Here is a 19,722-nt window from a genome sequence, read left to right as displayed (position 1 = left end):
AATCAGTGATTCTTCCTTACATGCCATTGGTGTGCTTGGCCCCGGTATTGCTGCTTGCAGCTATATTTTGCATTTGTGTCCATTGTCCAATAACATGATCTTTTTGGGAACAGAATTCACTAAAAAAGCAAAAAAACAGTTAAAATCAAATCTTTATTGTTAAACAAAGTACTTTCTGTTAACAGGTCAGCATGGAAACAGCTGGGGGACATGAGTACAGAGCAGGCCATGCAGGAGTATGTATCCTGTATATATGCCCTGGATCCAGAAGGCAGCCAGAAGGTAAAAGTCAGGCTGCTCCCTGCAGGGGCCATTGTATAAGAGCAGTTTTCAGCAAATTAAGAAATACTGTATAGCCTTCTCTTAATGATATGCCATTGACCACTTTATTGATTTATTTTGATCTAAGCTAAATTAAATCAGAAATAGGACAGGATGCTTCTTCCGTAACATAAACAGTAATGTTGTAGAACTGTTTTTCATATATAAGGGACCTCTTTCCTTTGCACTAAATTATGAAATACACCTTTCGTGAAAGACTTTGTTTAGTTAGTAGTCCATTCTGCAGTCCGGTCACTGACACCCTGATGCATTTTATGTGTTCTGGTCTCTTGTTATGATGCAATATGTCAGTCTTTATTGTCACTATGAAACAACATTGATCTTTTCTTGCCTATTTTTATGGTGTATTAATTATCTTCACAAATTTGTCTAATTTCCTAAGGCAAACTGCTGTGTTTAAGTGGCACAACCTACTGATACAAATCTGACCCCATGTCTCAGTCAGCTCCCTATGTCATGAATCAGTATATTGTGAACACAAATTCGGGCACTGGTAAGGGTGTTCATCCACTGCACATTTGTACACTTATGACTCAATTACCTGCGGCAACTGTTATTAATCAGCACCACCGCAATATAAATGATACTATCGTACATTTTCGTTGAAGATGTTCAAACGTACAGCGTTATTATAACAGATAAATGGCATAAATAAAGAAATAAAAATGTATAAAGGCTGAATTTGAAACCTTCTTTTAACAACTTAATTATTTAAAAGATTGTTTCACTTTCATTGTAATTAGGAATCTCTTTTATAGAGAAAATAAGGCTTGGACTTCATAGTTTTACACTTGTGCTCATCATCTAATGACTGGAGTGACTTCAGAAGAGATGATGACATTTCAGGGAATATAGTGAGCAACGATTCTCCCTGGTTTTTACGGTGCATTGTGGGATTTTTTTAGGGAGCGAACGTTTCAGTGCACTTGAACGATTTTGCGATTGAGACAGCCCTAAAAATGGCTGACTCCCTGATCAGTGCCTTGACTACTGAACTAGGGAGCTGATTGAGATGCACCATGAGGCATTCTTATGCTATGAGGATGCTGCATAAGTGACTGTGACTATACATGACCAGCAAGGGGCAATCTCAGGTAGTGCATGTGCTGAGATCCGTCAATCCTGCTCAAATGGCCATGGGTAGTTGTACATTGACTTAAAGAAATCTAATCACATTCTGAGGGATTTTAAAGGGTTAGTTCACCCCAAAATGAAAATTGTCATAATTTATCTTATGTTGTTTCAAAGCTGTATGACTTCAGTTCTTACATGGAACACAAAAAGAAAATGTTAGACAGAATGAAAGTCTCAGTCACCATTCACTTTCATTGCATCTTTTTTTCATACAATTAAAGGGAATGTGGTCTGAGGCTAACATTCATCCTAACTATCTCTAATTGTGTTCCATGTAAGAAAGGATGTAATACGGGTTGGAACAACATGAGGGTGAGAAAATGATGATCGACTTTTAATTTCGGAGTGATTATTTGCAATAGGTGTAAATAGCACCTGCCAAACAGCATGGCTATTTGCAGTCTTATAGTCAGAGGAAAACACAGATATTGAAGACAAACTGCACCCCCTTGTGTCACAGGGTATAATAATGGTGTGGATATGCTTTTTTTGTGTGTGTGTGGAAGACCCGGGTTCGGTTCCCCCTTTTGTCCCACTTGTTCCCATCCTGTTTCCTGTCTCCACTATTAATATTTCCTTTAATACTACTTATATAAAGGTTGATTTCCTTGCAGTGAGTTGGTCATGGGGAAGGTCAGGAAGTTTGATCCAGATAAAATTAACCATGGTTATACTATAGTAATATTGTAGTAACCATTTTTGGCAGAAGCCATTGTTTTAGTGCAATTAACCATTACTGTTACCACAGTAATATGGTGTTAATATAGTGACCATGTTGTATGTTAGTATTTAATTAGGTGTGCAAATTTCATTTAAAGGAATAGTTCACCCAAAAATGAAAATTCACTCATCATTTACTCACCCTTATGCCATCCCAGATGTGTATGACATTCTTTCTTCAGCAGAACACAAATTAAGATTTTTAGAAGAATTTCTCAGCTCTTTTGGTCCATACAATGCAAGTGAATGGTTGCCAAAATCTTGAAGCTCCAAAAATCACATAAGTCATGCTTAAAAGTAATTCATACGACTCCAGTGGTTAAATCAATGTCTTGAAGCGATATGATAGGTGTGAGTGAGAAACAGATCAATATTTAAGTCAATTTGTACTATAAATTCTCCCTGTCTGCTCAGTCAATCTCCACTTTAACTTTCACTTTCACATTCTTTGGATTACATAGATTAAAACACTGATGTCATATTCTTCCTATCACTCTCATATTCTCTCGTTTTCTTTCTACCTTTCTTTATTTTTGTGCCCCCACCCATCCTCTCCTTGCTTTTTGCACACAATCCCAATGTCAGTCACAACATCTCATTTGAACCCTCATGTGACACATCTCTCTCTCATTGACACCGGTGCAGGTAACACAATCTGACTTCCATCCAGACTGGCACAAAAGCACATAAACAAATTCCCCACTCACAGAATAAACTGATTGTGTTAGTGTGTTAAAAAGATGGCAGGCAGCTCCATTACAGGATAGAGAGAGAGAGAGAGACAATAGCTGGTTGCTGACCTCCTGTGCGCTATTGTATGTAGAAAAGAAAAGCGCATCAGCAGGAATTTTCTTGTGTTTTAATAAAACGTAGTGTACTACTCCAGCAAAATGTGCAGATGCAGCACTTTTCCACTCAAGGCAGTAATATTTTATTTTTTCTTGAAGTCGTTGAATTAAAATTGCTGTTGAAAAGAGCAGGCTGGCTGCACAAAGCAATATTAATCTTTTCCTCTTGTGAGTTTCCATCTGTGCTTGAATACCAAGAATCCTTTGTACTCTCTCTCTATAGGATAAAAAAAAAATGAAGAAAAGTGAATGTAACAGTGTCAGAAATAACAATCCTGATAGGCCAATGTCCAGCAGTTGCAACGTCCTGCCAGTTTTCTGTCATGTTTGAGCTCGAGTAGAGGGGTATTGTTCCTTTCTTTGTTCAGCTCATTGTATGATAAACTGTTCGTGAAAGTGGCTCCAATGGGCTACCATTTTATTATATATTATTTTTATAGAGGACACTATGTGTGTGTATTTTGCCCATTTAATCAGCTAAACACTGCACTCAGAGCTTCGCTTTAGGAGGAGAGGGATTTTTTTACTCTATGAGCAGATACATTCTGTATTTTTTTAAAGCTATGTTTAAATGTTATGTTTAAAATGATGTTTAAGACCTTTCAATATATCTCTAGAAGTGTTAGACCTGAGAAGATAAGTGCTCTTTACTCTGTGATCTGATAAATTCAGTTTATTTATTTTTTTGTTTAAGTTGTATAAGTTCTGTATAAGTTGTTTAAATGTTTAAGACCTTTCGATGTGTCTCTAGGCTCTCGGCTTTGATAGTTTCCTATTTGTTGTTGACAGGAGTTGTTTTTTGTCTTTCTTTAGTCGTTGGAGCAAAGGGGAGGAGAGAAGCGAACTGGATTTGGAGGGCCAGCAGTCAGCTCTCTATACCAGGAGGAAATGATAAGGTAACATGTCTCGCTTATGAATATGAAGATTTTTGATTATAATTTCCTTGCAGTTTCATTTGATGCAGTGATCATTCTTGCATCAGTGAGGCATGATTCATTTTCCTGCTCATGGAACTCAAGGATATCAGACGCTTTGGTGCTTCCTTTAACGAGACAAATTAAAGGCTGAATTCACATGGTTTTACCTCTTAAATTAACAGTATTAGTATGCATGCGTAGGGGGTGAAGAGGCCTGAGAAAGCGGTGGAGTTTAATTACTTTTTTTATGATTATGTCGATGATAGAAATGTAAAATGAATGGATCCATGCATGGATGGATGGATGGATGGATGGATGGGTGAAAGAAAAATATGGCAAGTATCAATGCAACAGGGGTTCATTCCCCAATCTGACTCATCCCTAGAGAACATGAGTCGTTCTTTGGGAAATTGAAAGCAGAGGCAATTAACATCCCGTTCCCCCTCCCCTCCTCCCATTTGTCAGTTGCTGAGCGGCCCACCTCGGACGTGACCCGATCAGACCGCCACGCAGGCTGCTTCACTGCCTTCCAATTTCCAACCTCAGTGATTGAGAGCCCTCCTGCATATTCAAAACACTTGTTAGCATTTGATTAGAAAATCTACATGGCCTCTATGAAGCTCAATTGCTGAATCAGACACCCTGTAGTTCACTGACCATCTAATCACACAAAACTGGCAAGACCTAGCAGAAAATCATCAGTTCCAATCTGATTAGCTGGCTTTACGCAACATAGAGGATTCAGGGTGCACCAGTCCAACCAGGAAATCAAATCATGCTGGCACCAGGTTCTGAGGAAGAACTAATCACTGGATTTTCCAAAGTTTGTGATGCCATCAAATGTTGATGTTGACATACTCTGAAATGTTGCATGATCCAGTGTCCCTACAGGAAGTTGTGACCAAGGTAGCATTCTCCTCTGAAAAGAATGTTGTTGTGTTAGAAGACCATGGAGAGAGATGAATCCAAATGATCTGATCTGACAGAGATGTCAGTTCCAGAATATCAGGCCATTTTGGAGGGCAGTGTACCAAAGTCTTTCTAGAAAGTCAGCCCACTGGCGGCCATCTTTGGAATGCTTCCGGGAGACTATTTCCAGTCATGACAATGCAGCTCCTTTCTACTTGAATGGGGGAACATCAAAAATCTCAAAAACGGTTGGTCAGGATTACGATCAAAGAACATATTTCAAATCAGCAGTAAAATCTGACAACGCTGGTATCATAAATTGTGCTTCTTTACCTCAGATTAAATAAAAAAAAAAAATTTCCCGGCTTGTATAGCTAATATGCATGCATGTTCTCGAGATGATTAAAAGGTGATGTCTGTATGTAAAAAGTGATTGGCTCTTTTACCTGTAAGGCGGGACTTTCTTTCTACATCTGCTGACCATTTGGTGCTAGAGCTTCTTGGTTGGGCATTCCAATTTCTCCCATTCACTTTAACAAAAGTGGCCCATCTCTGCAAAATAGTCTCTGAGTGTACTTTCTTCAGATTTGTGACATGTGTATGCATGTGTGTGTTTGTCAGCTCTGTGACCATCACTTATTGATGTTGTTGATGTGGCATGTGCCAGGAGGACTCATGCTAAAAAGGATCCTGATTTTACATGACACATTAAGCGGCAATCCAATTCTGTATCAAAATAGTTTATCAAACATTAAACACTGAAATTTACTAATGTTACCACAAACTGCACTGCCCAACAATAATATGCACAATTACTTAAATATGTGTCTCTCAAATGTTATAAAAGTCTGAATTAGAGTTAGATCGATATATCAGTTTTACAGATTAATCGTTTTTACCAATTTATCTTTTCCAATAGTTGCTTTTTGGAACTATAGGTTATCAGCAAAAATCTGTTCCAATAGTTGCCATACGTTTTTTTCTGTGTCGCTGGAGAAGTCTACAGTTAGAACGGCTTGGTTCAACAGTAAAACAATATTCATTCATTCAATGCCTATTTTATTATTTTGATTAGATAAACATTTGTTCTAAATTGAAGCGAGGGCTTGCAAAGAAAAATGTGACTATATGGAAATATGGTGCGTCAGCAGCACATACATTGTATCTTCATCTTCACATCTTGGGAATAATGAAAAACCTCATCTGGTGAAATATATACATGCAAAACTCTTCTTCTGGTGAATATATTGACAATAAGATACTTAATTTGGTTAATACTTTATATAGAGCATTGTAATGTGGCCAAGTCACCATCATTATTAAATAAGAGTCCTGTCCCGCATTTTCTGGTTATTATTGGTTGCACAATAAACTGCATCTGAAATATTATTTATTTTGAACTCTTGTAGCCTTTATGTCTGCACCAGTCATAGTAAGTAAAGAATCATATATTTTTTTTAACATTCTATAAATCGATTTTAAAAACTATCAGCCGATTAATTGGTTATCGTTCTTTCCTACCACCTTAGTTATTTTATCTGCAAAATCTACTATCGGTCGCCTAGACTGAATTTAGTTGGTTTCATGCACTTGGCAACAAACAGGATAAGCCATGTTTTTCTTTGATGTCAGTGAATATTTAATGTAATCTGGGTCATATTTTCTTTTACCTTGCATAGCTTTGTGACTAATGAATTTCCCCTAATTACTGTAGGTTGATTGGACACAGCATTTGACATTAACATCAAAAGATACAGGAAGCATTTTCTCCTCCTTTTTAAAAGCTGATAAGCCTACTTATTTTGCTGCCCTAACTAAGCAAGCAGCATGGTTTGTTTGTATTTTATTATTGCATTTAGCATTGTGTTTTCCTGCTGTTCAGGACTTTTCAGAACAGACCTGCGACCATTATTGGGTCCTGACCCACCAGCTGGGAACCACAGCTGTAAACTAAAGAGCTAGATTGCTGTTTTCATTTTATTTTTTATTTTTTAATACACAAAGAATTGCACACAGATCACAACTATCTCTTTAGAGTACTGTATATTAAGCTTTTTTTTGGTCATATTTTGTTTGGTCTCTCAATGGTCTGAAAAGGTTGATCAAGTACGGTGGAATGACAGAGTAGCCAGTGACCTTCCCGGCATGCTCAGCGGCAGCGCTGATGCCATGTCATTTATCAGTAGGCCATTAATCAGGTGTAAGCGTGCGTGTATGTGTGCGCGCTCAGGCTTAGCATCAGTCTGACGAATGAGCAGTTTTATTGATTAGTTGCCCCGGGAGACGGATGATGCCCACATGGCATAGACACACTGGGTCACAGTAAGACCACACACACACTCGCATATTTATGCTTATTTACTTAAAAGAAGGCCAGGGTTGCTGCACACATATACTGTACGCACATAAACATTTTAGTCCTACTTTAAGTAATTTCTTTTTTAAATGAAACCAACTCTGAAGTTTAATACTTAGGATAAGAGTTTGTTCAAATCCAAAACTCTGTATTATCAATAGTAATAGTGGTACTTGCCTTAGCATCACTAATAAGTTAACACATGCTTTGTGTCAGTGTAATGTTTCCATATTGCCACGTATCCTAAGATTGTAACAATACTGTACACTGATTCACTCTCATAAATCAGTTCATTTAAAGTTGGGCACTCTGTCTATTTCCTGTATCTCTCAAGCACGGGAGGGCCCGTCCACTGTCAGTCTCATCTGCCCTGCGCCTGTCATGAGACTGAGGGGCGACTACACAATAGGGCTCCAAATTCAATTAATCTGCCATCCTACATGGGCAACAGGGGCAGGGGTAAATCTCTTAATGAGATTTCTCCCACCAAATGTACCTCATCCCCTACAACCCTATTCTATCTCTCCTCTCTCTCACTCTCTCTCTCTGTCTCCCTCTCCCTCCCTCGATCTGCCCTGCCTGGCTTGGCCCAAATGGCACAAGGTGATTAGAGTGGAAAGTAATTAAAACTGTGGTGTACGGTAGGCTCATGAGAATGTGGCATAGAGGTGGATGAGTTTGTTGCATGTGACCGTGGGATGAATGCCAGTAAAATGATGTTTGCAGCATGTCACACCTGTGCACATCAGTGTGGTGCACATAGTTATATTATCTGAAATGCAGAGTGCTTTCTGTTCTTGAATGGTAGGTGACCAGAAGAGTGCATTGTTTTTGAAGCTTAAGGTTTCTGCACTTTATAATAGATCAAACAACTTTCAATTTTAAAATGATCTTTTTCTCAAAACTACAATACTGTGCAAAAGTTTTAGGCACTTAAGATGTTTCACAGAAACATTTGTCTTAAGTTGGTTATTTATATCTTCAGCTTTAGTGTGTCAATAGAAAAAATACATTTTAGACTCTCAAACATTACTTTTGCAAATAGAAAAGATTAGAATAGAAGAAAAAGGCGCTCTGCAAGAGATGGCATTGCCCCCACAGAGCCCCCACTGAACATCGAGTCAGTCTGGGATTACATAAAGAGACAGAAGCAATTGAGACAGCCTAAACAGATAGAAGAACTGTGGTGAATTCTCCAAGAAGCTTGGAACATCCTATCTGCCAACAACCAAGAAAAACTGTGTCCAGGTGTACCTAGGAGAACTGGGGCTGTTTTAAAAGCAAAGGTGGCCACACCAAATATTGATTTAGCTTTTTTATGTTTACTGGACTTTGTATGATGTTAATTGATAAATGAAGACATCCTCACTATGCAACATTTTTCACAAGTGCCTACAATATTTGCACAGTACTGTATATCTTAGAGAGCATGATATTTTTGGCTTTGGTAACATTATCTTAAAGCTGATACTTAATCATATTATGTTCAGAGACAATTATAAACAAGCCATTCAGAGGCTGATTCCTCTGAAAAGAATAAAAACTGTGGAATTGTGGTGATTTCAGCATCACTGTTTGTTTGAGTGGGCCGCAACCTGGTCTCATAGAATGAACGTTACTTTATATACATTTTTGAAAACTGATTTTTACATGCAGCTTTCTAAGTTTTACTGCAGTTTCCTGGTGAAATGAACACTAGAGGCACTACAACAACTGTGCGTTTTATTCTTTGTCGCACAAATCACGAGTACAATTGCTGTTTATGACTTTATAAACACATATTTTTCGCTCTATTACTTTCCCCAAGGCTGTGTTATGATATCAAAACACTTTTACTTTAACGCATGATTTGAAAAATACATTTTAACACAGTACCACAGACCCACCTATATACACTTATTCCAATATAAAGTGTTTGCTTGTTAGCTCACCTGATAGAGTGTTGGACTTTGGACTCATGGACTATAGTTCGAGTCCAGGCAAAGCTGCACAAAAGTGAAAGTGCCATAGAAGCAACACAAAATTACATGGTTGCTTCAGAAAATGTGCTTTTTGTTTCGATTTGGCATTTTACTGTATGTCTGTTTTGTTAAACTCTCATTTATCTTTTAGGACACTATTGGTTAGGTTTAGAGTAAAGTTTTAGGTTAGGGAGGTATGTTTTACTTATTAAAACCTCCATCTAAAATTCACCTTAAAAACCTCGTCTGGTTAAAACCTCATTTCCCTCGGTTTTGGCGCTCCCTGCTGGACGTTTTACTTTGAAACTGCAGCCAAATATGTTATGAAGGATGGAATTTCAGTTATGTAAAAATGTGGCAATTTTCATGTAAATTTCATCAGATCAGGCAGGTGGGCTGACTTGTTAACTTCTGACTCAACCAATAGCGTGAGTTTGGGGTGGGATTACCTGTGTGTCCAAACAATGGAAGACAGTGCCGGACATAAGAGGTGGTAGGAATGTCTGGCAAATCTGTTTGGAGTTCCAGTTCCATTTGGTGCTGCTAATGGCACAGAAATTACACATTGCAGCTGTAAAGGTAAGTTCACCCAAAAATTTAATTTGTAATCATTTACTCACCCTCATGTTGTGCCAAACCTATATGACCCGCTTTCTTCGATGAAACACAGACAGCCGCAGTCATAATTTATTTTAATTGTATAGAAAGAAGATGCAATGAATGTAAATGGTGACCTGATGCTGACATTCTGCCTAATATCTCCTTTTGTGTTCCACGGAAGAAAGAAATTCATACAGCTTCAGAAGAACGTGAGTGTGAGTAAATGGTGACTGAATTTTTGGGTGAATTATCACTTTAAGTGAAACTAATGCTTCTCTTATTGATTTAGTGATTTTTCAGTGGATTTTTGAAAATGTTAATGTTTCTCTGATGTTTCCCAAAGGTTTATAAAAAAAATTTTGTTGTTTTTTTCTTTTGCACTTATTCAAATTTTTCCTGCCTTGTTGTCTTTGATCACAGGGAAGAGGATAAAAACATTTTTGATTACTGCCGAGAGAACAACATCGAACACGTCAGCAAGGCCATCGTCTCCAAGAAAGTGGATGTGAACACAAAAGACGAAGAGGTAAAAAACGAATTTTAAAATTAAAGGGTTATTGCACCCCAAAATGAAATGATTTACTATAAACCCATATGACTTTCTATTTTCCGTGGAACACAAAAATGCATGTTGGGCAGAATGTTAGGGACTGAAATCCTCAGTCTCCATTCACTTCCATTGTATGTAAAAGACGCTATGAAAGTAGTGACTGAGACTAACCTACTACCTAACATCTCCTTGTGTGTTCTACAGAAGAAAGAAAGTCATATGGATTTGGAATAATATTAGGTTAACTAAATGATGGCAGAGTTTTCATTTTTGTGTGAACTATCCCTTTTAATAATGTCATTTTTGGTTGGAATATGGTCAGATACCTTGTGTTAAACCCATCTCCTAGACCCTGCATTTTGTTATGTGAAACATCATGTCAGCTGAACTACTGCTCTCTCATTCTGTGTCGCCCAACTTCTCTCTCTATTTGTGTAAAGAGATCAGTCCTCTGCATTTCCCACACGGCTAAAACACTAAAAGTCACTGGATGCCCCATCCAACCGTTCATCCCATTTTTATTTATGTATCATCGTGACCAACTGGCCTGTTTCAGTTCTTTCAGCACTCCAATCCTGAAAGTGGGGAAGCAATTGAATCACCATCAGTTCGGCCAGATGGCAGCCTTTGTCAATCTACCATTGTTTGTCTTGGTGGAGCAGTTCAACAGATTAGCCTCTAGAGGGCACTAGTGAATTTTGGAAATTGGTACGTTTACGCGAAGGGAAAGCAACTCTGACTTAAATGGGGGTATGAATTAGAGAAAAAACACAGGCGGATTATTATCTAAAATTATATATATATATATACACACACACACAGTATATACATACATACATACATATATATATATATATATATATATATATATATATATATATATATATATATATATATACTGTGTGTGTGTGTGTGTGTGTGTGTGTGTGTGTATATATATATATATATATATATATATATATATATATATATATATATATAATTATGTTTAATACGTATTTGTGTTAGAGCCACATTTTAGTGGTTTAATCCTTGATGCTCCTGTGAGTTCCGCAAGGTATGTGAGTTCGATTCTGGCTTGTGATATTTCTCGACCAAATTCCTCCCTCTTTCCCTATGGTTTTCTCTTCTCTGTAGTCAAAACGATTCTACTTTTTAAATTTTTCTCATTTAAAACTCAAAAAAAATTTGTCATTGTTTTTTTACATGCATTGGAGAATTTATTTTTATTTGGTATGCCCCCCTCTTGCTTTAATGACAGTATACTTTTGAGCTGGCATGGACTTTTGCACAAATCTGTGCAAAACCTTATAATTCATATCCCAAAGAGAATCTTGTGTGGGTCAATGAAAGAAGGAAATCTGAACTTTTATACAACGAAACTTGAGTTTACATGGGCAATGTCTAAAATTTAGATTTGATTAGTGACCTAGAAATGCTAAATATTTTAAATGTATTATTTTTTTTACATCAAAACAAAAGTTTTTGCATTTTGAAATCAAAGATATTCGGTGTGGCCTCAGACTTTTTGGACCCCACTGTATACCGTATATGTATACGCGGTTATGTTTAGGTTTTTGCAATACATTAAGCACTTCTTGTTTTAAGTCATTTGAAAAGTAGCATTTTTTGTTTTCGAGTAACTCAAAATCTACATTCTACCAGCTTTTGATATGTATATTTTTTCTTTACCAACATTAACATGCATTTTGACAATGATGACCTCATAATAGTCACAATGCTTTCAGCACTCTTAACTAGAATTCTATTAAAAATATTATTATATCACTGCATCACAAAAACACCACTCAATTAATTTTTACAATTCAAATACAGTCCAAATTAAAGATCATCATGCGTTTGAATACCACAATGCACAAAGATTTCTTTTTACATAATAAATAGTCTTCCAGCGAGCACATACAGTATAGCCAACAATCGGCTGCGCTGTGTTCAAGGTCACATCTGTGTACAGTGAGGCCTAGCTTTCAAACTGAAGCCCTAAACCCTCAAACATGACATATGGGCTCTGCTCTGAACATAATGCCGTTTGATGTTTTCAGCAGAGGCTGTTGCCAGTGGTTTAATATGAGCTGAGATGAGCTTCATGACTGCCCTTTGACCTCCTCAGGGTCAGCCTGTCTGTGCAGAGGTCAAATACATTACTGGGTACAGTGCTGCCGGGTACACGGCAGTGGGGAAATAATCTCAATGATAATGATAATAGATTAGAACACACTGGAAAAGTTTGCAATGGAGAAGGGAAAAGGAGAGGGAAGCTTGGACCTTGGGGAACACCACGCACTGTGGCTCATGAAGAGCTTTTGCTCAATTGTCAGTGGGAATTTTGTTGCTGGTTTAGCATGTGCACTGTTCATGTCATGTTTTCCAGTCTCATTGTAATGGTGATGTCTTAAATGCCCTGAGGACAACAGGTCTACACATGCCTCCGACAGACACGAGCCCCTCCACCTGAACAAAGGAGGGCCGGCCTCATTTGTGCAAATGTCCCAAGAATTTCTTGCTTTCCTTTTCTCCTTCTGTCTGTGCCAGAGTTGCCCCATCAATTACATGAAATTGAGCCGCCATGCAGGTCTCCACCCTCTTTGGCAAGGACATTGTAAAGCAAGAGGCCTGTTCACTGTAGAGTCCATGCCTGTCACACTTAATCCAGAGCTCTTACACAGGGACAGGAAAGTGTAATCTTTGGGATTTCTAGGTCTTCACTCTTTCTAGAGCTCTTCCATTGTAAGGATGAATGGTGGTTTTAGAGTGCGCATAATGCCAAGACATTGTTACAATGCCAAAAAGGAAGTTTTTAGCACTTACGCTAGTTTACGTCTTCTCTGAATTAATATGATCACGAGATGACGAACTTGGATATTCAACTAGAAGCTGTTCATTTCTTTTGACTGGGAATTATTTAGTTCTGTGTGGCTTTATTTATTATTTTATATAAAGTAAGTACATTTTTATTATATTATATGGTATTTAATATATAGGGGAGACTGGGGCTAGTTGTCACACTTTTTACTCCAGTGAATGTTTCACAGAGTAGGTGTATTTTTGAAAGTAATTTTCTACATAGCCACATACCATTAAGTCTTGGCTCATAAAAAGCTGTTGAACATTATTGTCCAGGAAAAAAGGTTATTGAACACATGTTGGTCTTTTGTGACAACTAGCCCCAAGTGGCCAAAATGGAACCTGCTATTTATCCAGTGGCGTAGGTTTAATGTGAACATTGAGGAGGACATGTTCCCTGTCAACCCCCATCACAACCAACAAAACAAAATCTACGCCTCTCTTTGAATCTATGCCTGCACGACACAGACTATTATAGGCTTCAACAAAATGTAAAAAGTAAAACAATTATGAAGCGTAAAAAATTATTTGTGAACCAAGAAATATGCAAAAAGTAACATAAAAATATCAAAACATTCTTTTGGCTAGCAAATATTGTACTTGATAATTTTTATAAATGCATGACATTTAAAGCATGTGTGACAACTGGCCCCAATAAAAGGTGACAACATGCCCGACCTGACTTTCATGCAAAAAACCTTTTGTCCACATTTAAATATTGTTGACCCTCTCCTTAATGAATGCCAGTGTGGTCTGATTATGTTCTATTGTTTACCCATAAGTTGATGATAGTGATGATAGTGAAATGTACTTTTGCAGGGTAGAATTCACACTTATAAAAATATTCCAATTTAAGAGAGCTTTAAACTTGTTGTTTGAAACCAACATACTGTACAAAACCTCTGCTAGAGAAATCACACATTTATGCAACTGGACTCCAAATCTTAACCCTACTGACATAAAGCCTTTGTGACAGCTAGCCCCGGTCTCCCCTACCATGTTACAAAATGATTACCATATTCATGTACGATTGTATTAATGTGGTATTGCGAGCATTGTGCATGTATAGAAACTGTGGTGATGGTATTATGATACCATGTCCAAAAACTGTTATTTTTTGCTAGTGATCCCAAAGTTCCAGTGCTGTGGATTCGGAGAATGGTGTACCTTGGAAGGAAAAAAAGAGAAAAGAAAAATGTTTGGCTATATCCCTGATGAAAATTTGATAAACAGTCTAGGGAACACCCCCCCCAACCCCACACACACACACACAAATAGGGCCTTGTAGTGTAAGGCTTCGGGCTCCCTCATAAATATCAATTTTAACATGCAGCAGTGGAGATCAATATAATTTCAGCCATGGAATACGACTTAAGGAGTTTGCTTTATCTAATTGGCCTTCAGTGAAAAATGAACTCTGCAGCCTTGATAGGGACAAGTGGCTTCAGGCCTGGGGGGCAGTCGGAGAGGGGGGACAGCATTTGTGATCTAGGGTCTTCTCTCTTTTTTGTCCCCAGAACCCCATCAATCACTGCTAAAGACTCTCCCGTCCCACCGCAATTTGTTTCTGGAGTGCCCATGATCCTTCCCTCCCACAATGCCCTTCTCTCCCGCCTGCACGGTGGCCAGAGCAGAACTCATCCTGTCAGCACATCGTTAAATAGTTGGGTCTAAAGGCTCTGAGTTATAAATTGTTGTGCATAATTTATTTTTTCTGGAGGAGAGAAATCTATTTTGAAGTTAACTTTATAGAGCTCTGCATAACAAAAGGGAAAAATGAATGTGTTCGAGGTGAAGAGGGATTCATCCATCTGAAGGTCGGATGGTCTGTAGACACTTCAATGGTCTTGGGTTGCAGAGGGCCTGCAAATACCAGCTATTATTATATATTCCACACGCCCCTTGGCTGTTGCCTATTTAAATGCTCTTTGAAGGCAGAAAGTGAGTTTATTCAATAACTGTATCTAAATTAGAGTAAGAAATTGAATTATGAGATCGAACTCCTTAGATTGACTCAAAGATGTATTGTGCATTGCTTGAAACTGAGCAAAACATTTGTGTCTCTGTGATTTCATAGAAGATGTCTTTTTTCTGTAGAGCAATGGTCCTCAAACTGTGGTCTGTGAAGGAAAATTTTGACCTAAATAAATTAGGGATGTGCCGTTTTTTGTTAGATTCCAAATTTAACAAAAAATCTATAGGCTGATATCGATCTTTTGCCACACTCACATTATCATCAGTTCATGCTTTAAAAAATGTACAAAGAGATGCAAAAGCTTTTATATTATTCTAACAATAAATATTTTCCATTGAACATGGATTTGATCTGTTGAACACATTCAACAATGTGTTTGAAATTTTAAGAGAGCCACAATAAAAGATAAATACAAAAAATATGTTAAAATGACAATTGATTGAAGTTGAAGTTGATTTTCTTTTCTGCTTAGCAACACAGTGATTGAATTAATGCAGAAAATACATAACATTAACATTAACAAAATAAAATGCATAAAAACACGTTTAAAAGCACACAAAACGTACTCAGAATTGCAATTTAAAAAGAAAACACCACAACTTCTAAATAAGAGCTTTATTATTATTAAAAATTCTGATACCAAAAGGAATGATAGAATTACCAAATTGATTTGTCCTTGATTTAATTAAAGTCCAGTTTTGTTGCTGAAGAAGCCGACCAGTTTATTCACCCCTGGTCGGTGGAAGAAGATTGTGAAGGGGAAGATTGATGTACAAAAAAAAAGTATGTACATACATACATACATACATACATACATGCATAAATACATATATATATATATACACACACACACGCGCGCGCGCACACGCACACACACATACAACATATATATATATATACATACAACAAGGAGCTTCAGTTAATGTTCACATCAACCATCGGAATGGGGAAAAAATGTGATCTCAGTGATTTGGACCATGGCATGATTGTTGGTGCGAGAGGGGCTGGTTTGAGTATTTCTGTAACTACTGATCTCCTGGGATTTTCACACACAACAGTCTCTAGAATTTACTCTGAATGGTACCAAAAACAAAAAACCTCCAGTGAGCGGCAGTTCTGTGGACGGAAACGCCTTGTTGATGAGAGAGGTCAACAGAGAATGGCCAGACTGGTTTGAACACAAAATCTACGGTAACTCAGATAACCGCTCTGTACAATTGTGGTGAGAAGAATAGCATCGCAGAATGCTATTCTGAGATGCGGGTTGGTGCTGGGTTGGCGCTGTTTTGGCGGCACAAGGGGGACCTACACAATATTAGACAGGTGGTTTTAATGTTGTGGCTGATCGGTGTGTGTGTATATATATATATATATATATTACACACTGAAAAAAGTGATTATACATTTTATACAACGCAATAAATGTACGTAATTATAAATAAACCGTTGTCTTTTCATATCGCCTTTTCATGCTAATGACCGATATGTCGATAGTTTTAATTTGGTCAATAATTAACCTAAAAATATCAGTGGCCGATACAGCAGTCCATTCCTAAAATAAATTGAGTAATTATAATTACAAACAGCACCAACAATGAAGTAATCAGCCTGTTAGTCAACTCATAACAATGAATTTGAACAAAACAGTACGTAAGAAAATTGAAGAAAAAATTATGGATCTGTGGTTTAAGACAGGATCAGCAAAAAGAATGTCAAATGAGACCCCTGAATGAGATTTGGGATATCAGGTGGTCCACAATTTTTGCTGTACTGTTGAGGTAATACACCACTTGAGAAACCACATTGAGAACCACTGCTGTTGAGAGATTATAGCTGCATCTCAAATCGCATTTGTCCCAAATCTGTGTAGTAAAAAACACTTAGTATTCCATTTGAGACGATACTACACTTTAAATTCATACACTATATATCCAAATGCATAGTGTGAGTGCACAGTGTATAGTGTGTCATTTGGGACACGGATTATAACCTTGTGTTCCACATTGTGAACATGACGAAAGATTTTGCTCGTTTTTCTACTGTGAAGTTTTATAGTAATTTTTGTTTGTTGTGTTTCAGGGCCGAGCTCTCCTGCACTGGGCGTGTGATAGGGGCCACAAAGACCTGGTGTCTCTACTGCTGCAGAATAACGCTGACATCAATAGCCAGGTAAGTCTGTAAACTCATGCCACCAAATGGAGATGTACTTATATTTAAGTACTTGGTGACACTGACTGCAAATTAATTTTCATGTTCTGGCTGATATAATAAATCTACCGTATAAGGTTTTGAGGCCTATATAGGCCTATATTTTTTAAATGAGAAAAAATAAGCCTGCATATATTTGTGTTCAAATATCCACCGATAATGGACATTTTTTTTGATATCCTGTAATATCCTGAGGGGGCCTGGGTAGCTCAGTGGTAAATTACGCTGGCTACCACCCCTGGAGTTCACTAGTTCGCTAGTTCGAATCCCAGGGGGTGCTGAGTGACTCCAGCCAGGTCTCCTAAGCAACCAAATTGGCCCGGTTGCTAGGGAGGGTAGAGTCACATGGGGTAACCTCCTCATGGTCGCTATAATGTGGTTTGTTCTCGGTGGGGCGCATGGTGAATTGAGCATGGTTGCCGCGGTGGATGGCGTGAAGCCTCCACACGCGCTATGTCTCTGTGGCAACGCGCTCAACAAGCCACGTGATAAGATGCGCGGATTGACTGTCTCAGACACGGAGGCAGCTGGGATTCGTCCTCCGCCACCCGGACTGAGGCGAATCACTATGCGACCACGAGGACTTAGAGCGCATTGGGAATTGGGCATTCCAAATTGGGAGAAAAAAACAAAAAAAAATTGATATCCTGTAATATCCTGGATAAAAAGAACCATAAAATGTGGTGACAGTAAGGCACTCACTATGGAAGTGAATGGGACCAGTCTATAAACATTAAAAAGTATAGGCACAAGACGGAAACATTATACATGTTAACATGATTTTAGTGTGATAAAATTGCTATTGAATCTTTTCTGTGTAAAGATATATACAATTTTACAACTTTGTTGCTATTACAATGGAACGCTGTAAACCCTGTCAGCAATTTTATCACACTAAAATCATATTCACACATATAATGTTTACGTCTTGTGGCTATACATTAGAACCGGTGTGTATTGTAACATTTATAGACTGGCCCCATTCACTTTTATGTGCCTTACTGTAACCACAATATTGTTTTTTTTTTAATAGTCGAGGGACGATACAATTATTTTTCTGTGGTAATCAACAGTATTTTACAAATGCTGTCGATTGAACTTAACCTGTACTAAACCCGAAACATTTAATAAGTTACTGGAATGGAATTATTTGTTTTTAATTGGGATTTAGTAAACCCCCCCTTTATGTAAGTTTAGCTAACGTGCTGAACACTAGTCCTATGGATCGTTTGTATAGAGAAATATATTTTTTGAACCATCATTCTCAATAATATGTAAAGAACAGTGAAGTGCCAAAGTCCTACTGACCTTCTCTATTCCTGAGCTTAACAGCGGCTAAACTTTAATCATTGAGGGATATTGTATCAGCATATCCCGATGGGCGTCAAGCAACACACTGAAAGGCGGTAGCTGTTATTTAAAAAACACACACAACAGGTCATAAAGGCAGATTTGGCTTTGTCTTAAGCTGGCTGAATGCTGCATTGGGAAATTAATACGGTGAAGTACAGTTATGCGGCCACTGGCTTGATCTGATTCTCGCAAAGACAAATCAATTGGAAGTAATCAGCCAAATTGTTTGCATTATACAACCCATATAATCAGAACATTTGCAAATGACTTTCAGTTTTTTTGTGGCCGTGGACCTTTAATGTGTGAGCAGGGAGCAAAAGCTTGGCCTAGACTACAATCGATGCCATTCTATTGTTCTGTTTTAACAGTTACACTAATTTGAAATCCCCACTAGAGCTCCAATATAGAACACTGCATTTTATTATATAAGATACATGTTTTATCACCTGCTCTAGATCATAGACAATAATTTAAGTTATTGTGTGCTTAATAACAGATCAAAGGTTAATCAGTACTGTAAACGATACTGATCATTAAAACGTGTTTAGGTTCATTGATTTGCTGAAGTGGATTTCTTTTTTAAAAATTCATGTTGTAGTTTAATATACAGTATAACAAAGGTTTGCCAGTTTATTGCTAATAACATTTTACTCATTTATATTTGAAAAAATGTTGACCTTGAAATAAAGCAGAAGTAGATTTCTTTTTAAAAAATTAATGTTGTAATTTAATATACAGTATAACAAAGGTTTGACAGTTTATTGCTAATAACCATTTTACTCATTTATATTTGAAAAAATGTTGACCTTGAAATAAAGCCAAGCATCAGATTTGCACAAGTGTCTTAAAAGTCTTGAAGGAAATGTATTGATTAGATTCACTGCAGTACTTGCTAAAAATGTAGATCATAGCTTGGATTTGCTGAATAAGACTAGAATTTGTCATGTTCTTGCAGCTTTAGATATCTTCGGTGGTTCCCTAAAA

General features: G+C 37.5%; 1 protein-coding gene across 1 annotated transcript in view; it reads left to right on the top strand.

Annotated features, from left to right (window-relative positions):
• Positions 1 to 19,722, top strand: part of LOC127424474 (acyl-CoA-binding domain-containing protein 6) — a 61,016-nt gene that overhangs the window by 9,445 nt on the left and 31,849 nt on the right. Inside the window, exons 3-6 of the mRNA XM_051669740.1 lie at positions 186 to 282; positions 3,858 to 3,940; positions 10,208 to 10,313; positions 17,257 to 17,346. Coding sequence (XP_051525700.1) covers positions 186 to 282; positions 3,858 to 3,940; positions 10,208 to 10,313; positions 17,257 to 17,346 — 376 coding nt within the window. The remainder of the gene's footprint in view (positions 1 to 185; positions 283 to 3,857; positions 3,941 to 10,207; positions 10,314 to 17,256; positions 17,347 to 19,722) is intronic.

Source organism: Myxocyprinus asiaticus, chromosome 33, assembly GCF_019703515.2.
Source record: "Myxocyprinus asiaticus isolate MX2 ecotype Aquarium Trade chromosome 33, UBuf_Myxa_2, whole genome shotgun sequence".
Taxonomy (NCBI): Eukaryota; Metazoa; Chordata; class Actinopteri; order Cypriniformes; family Catostomidae; genus Myxocyprinus; species Myxocyprinus asiaticus.
Note: the sequence above shows the minus strand (reverse complement) of the source record. Positions and strands in the feature narration are given on the sequence as shown.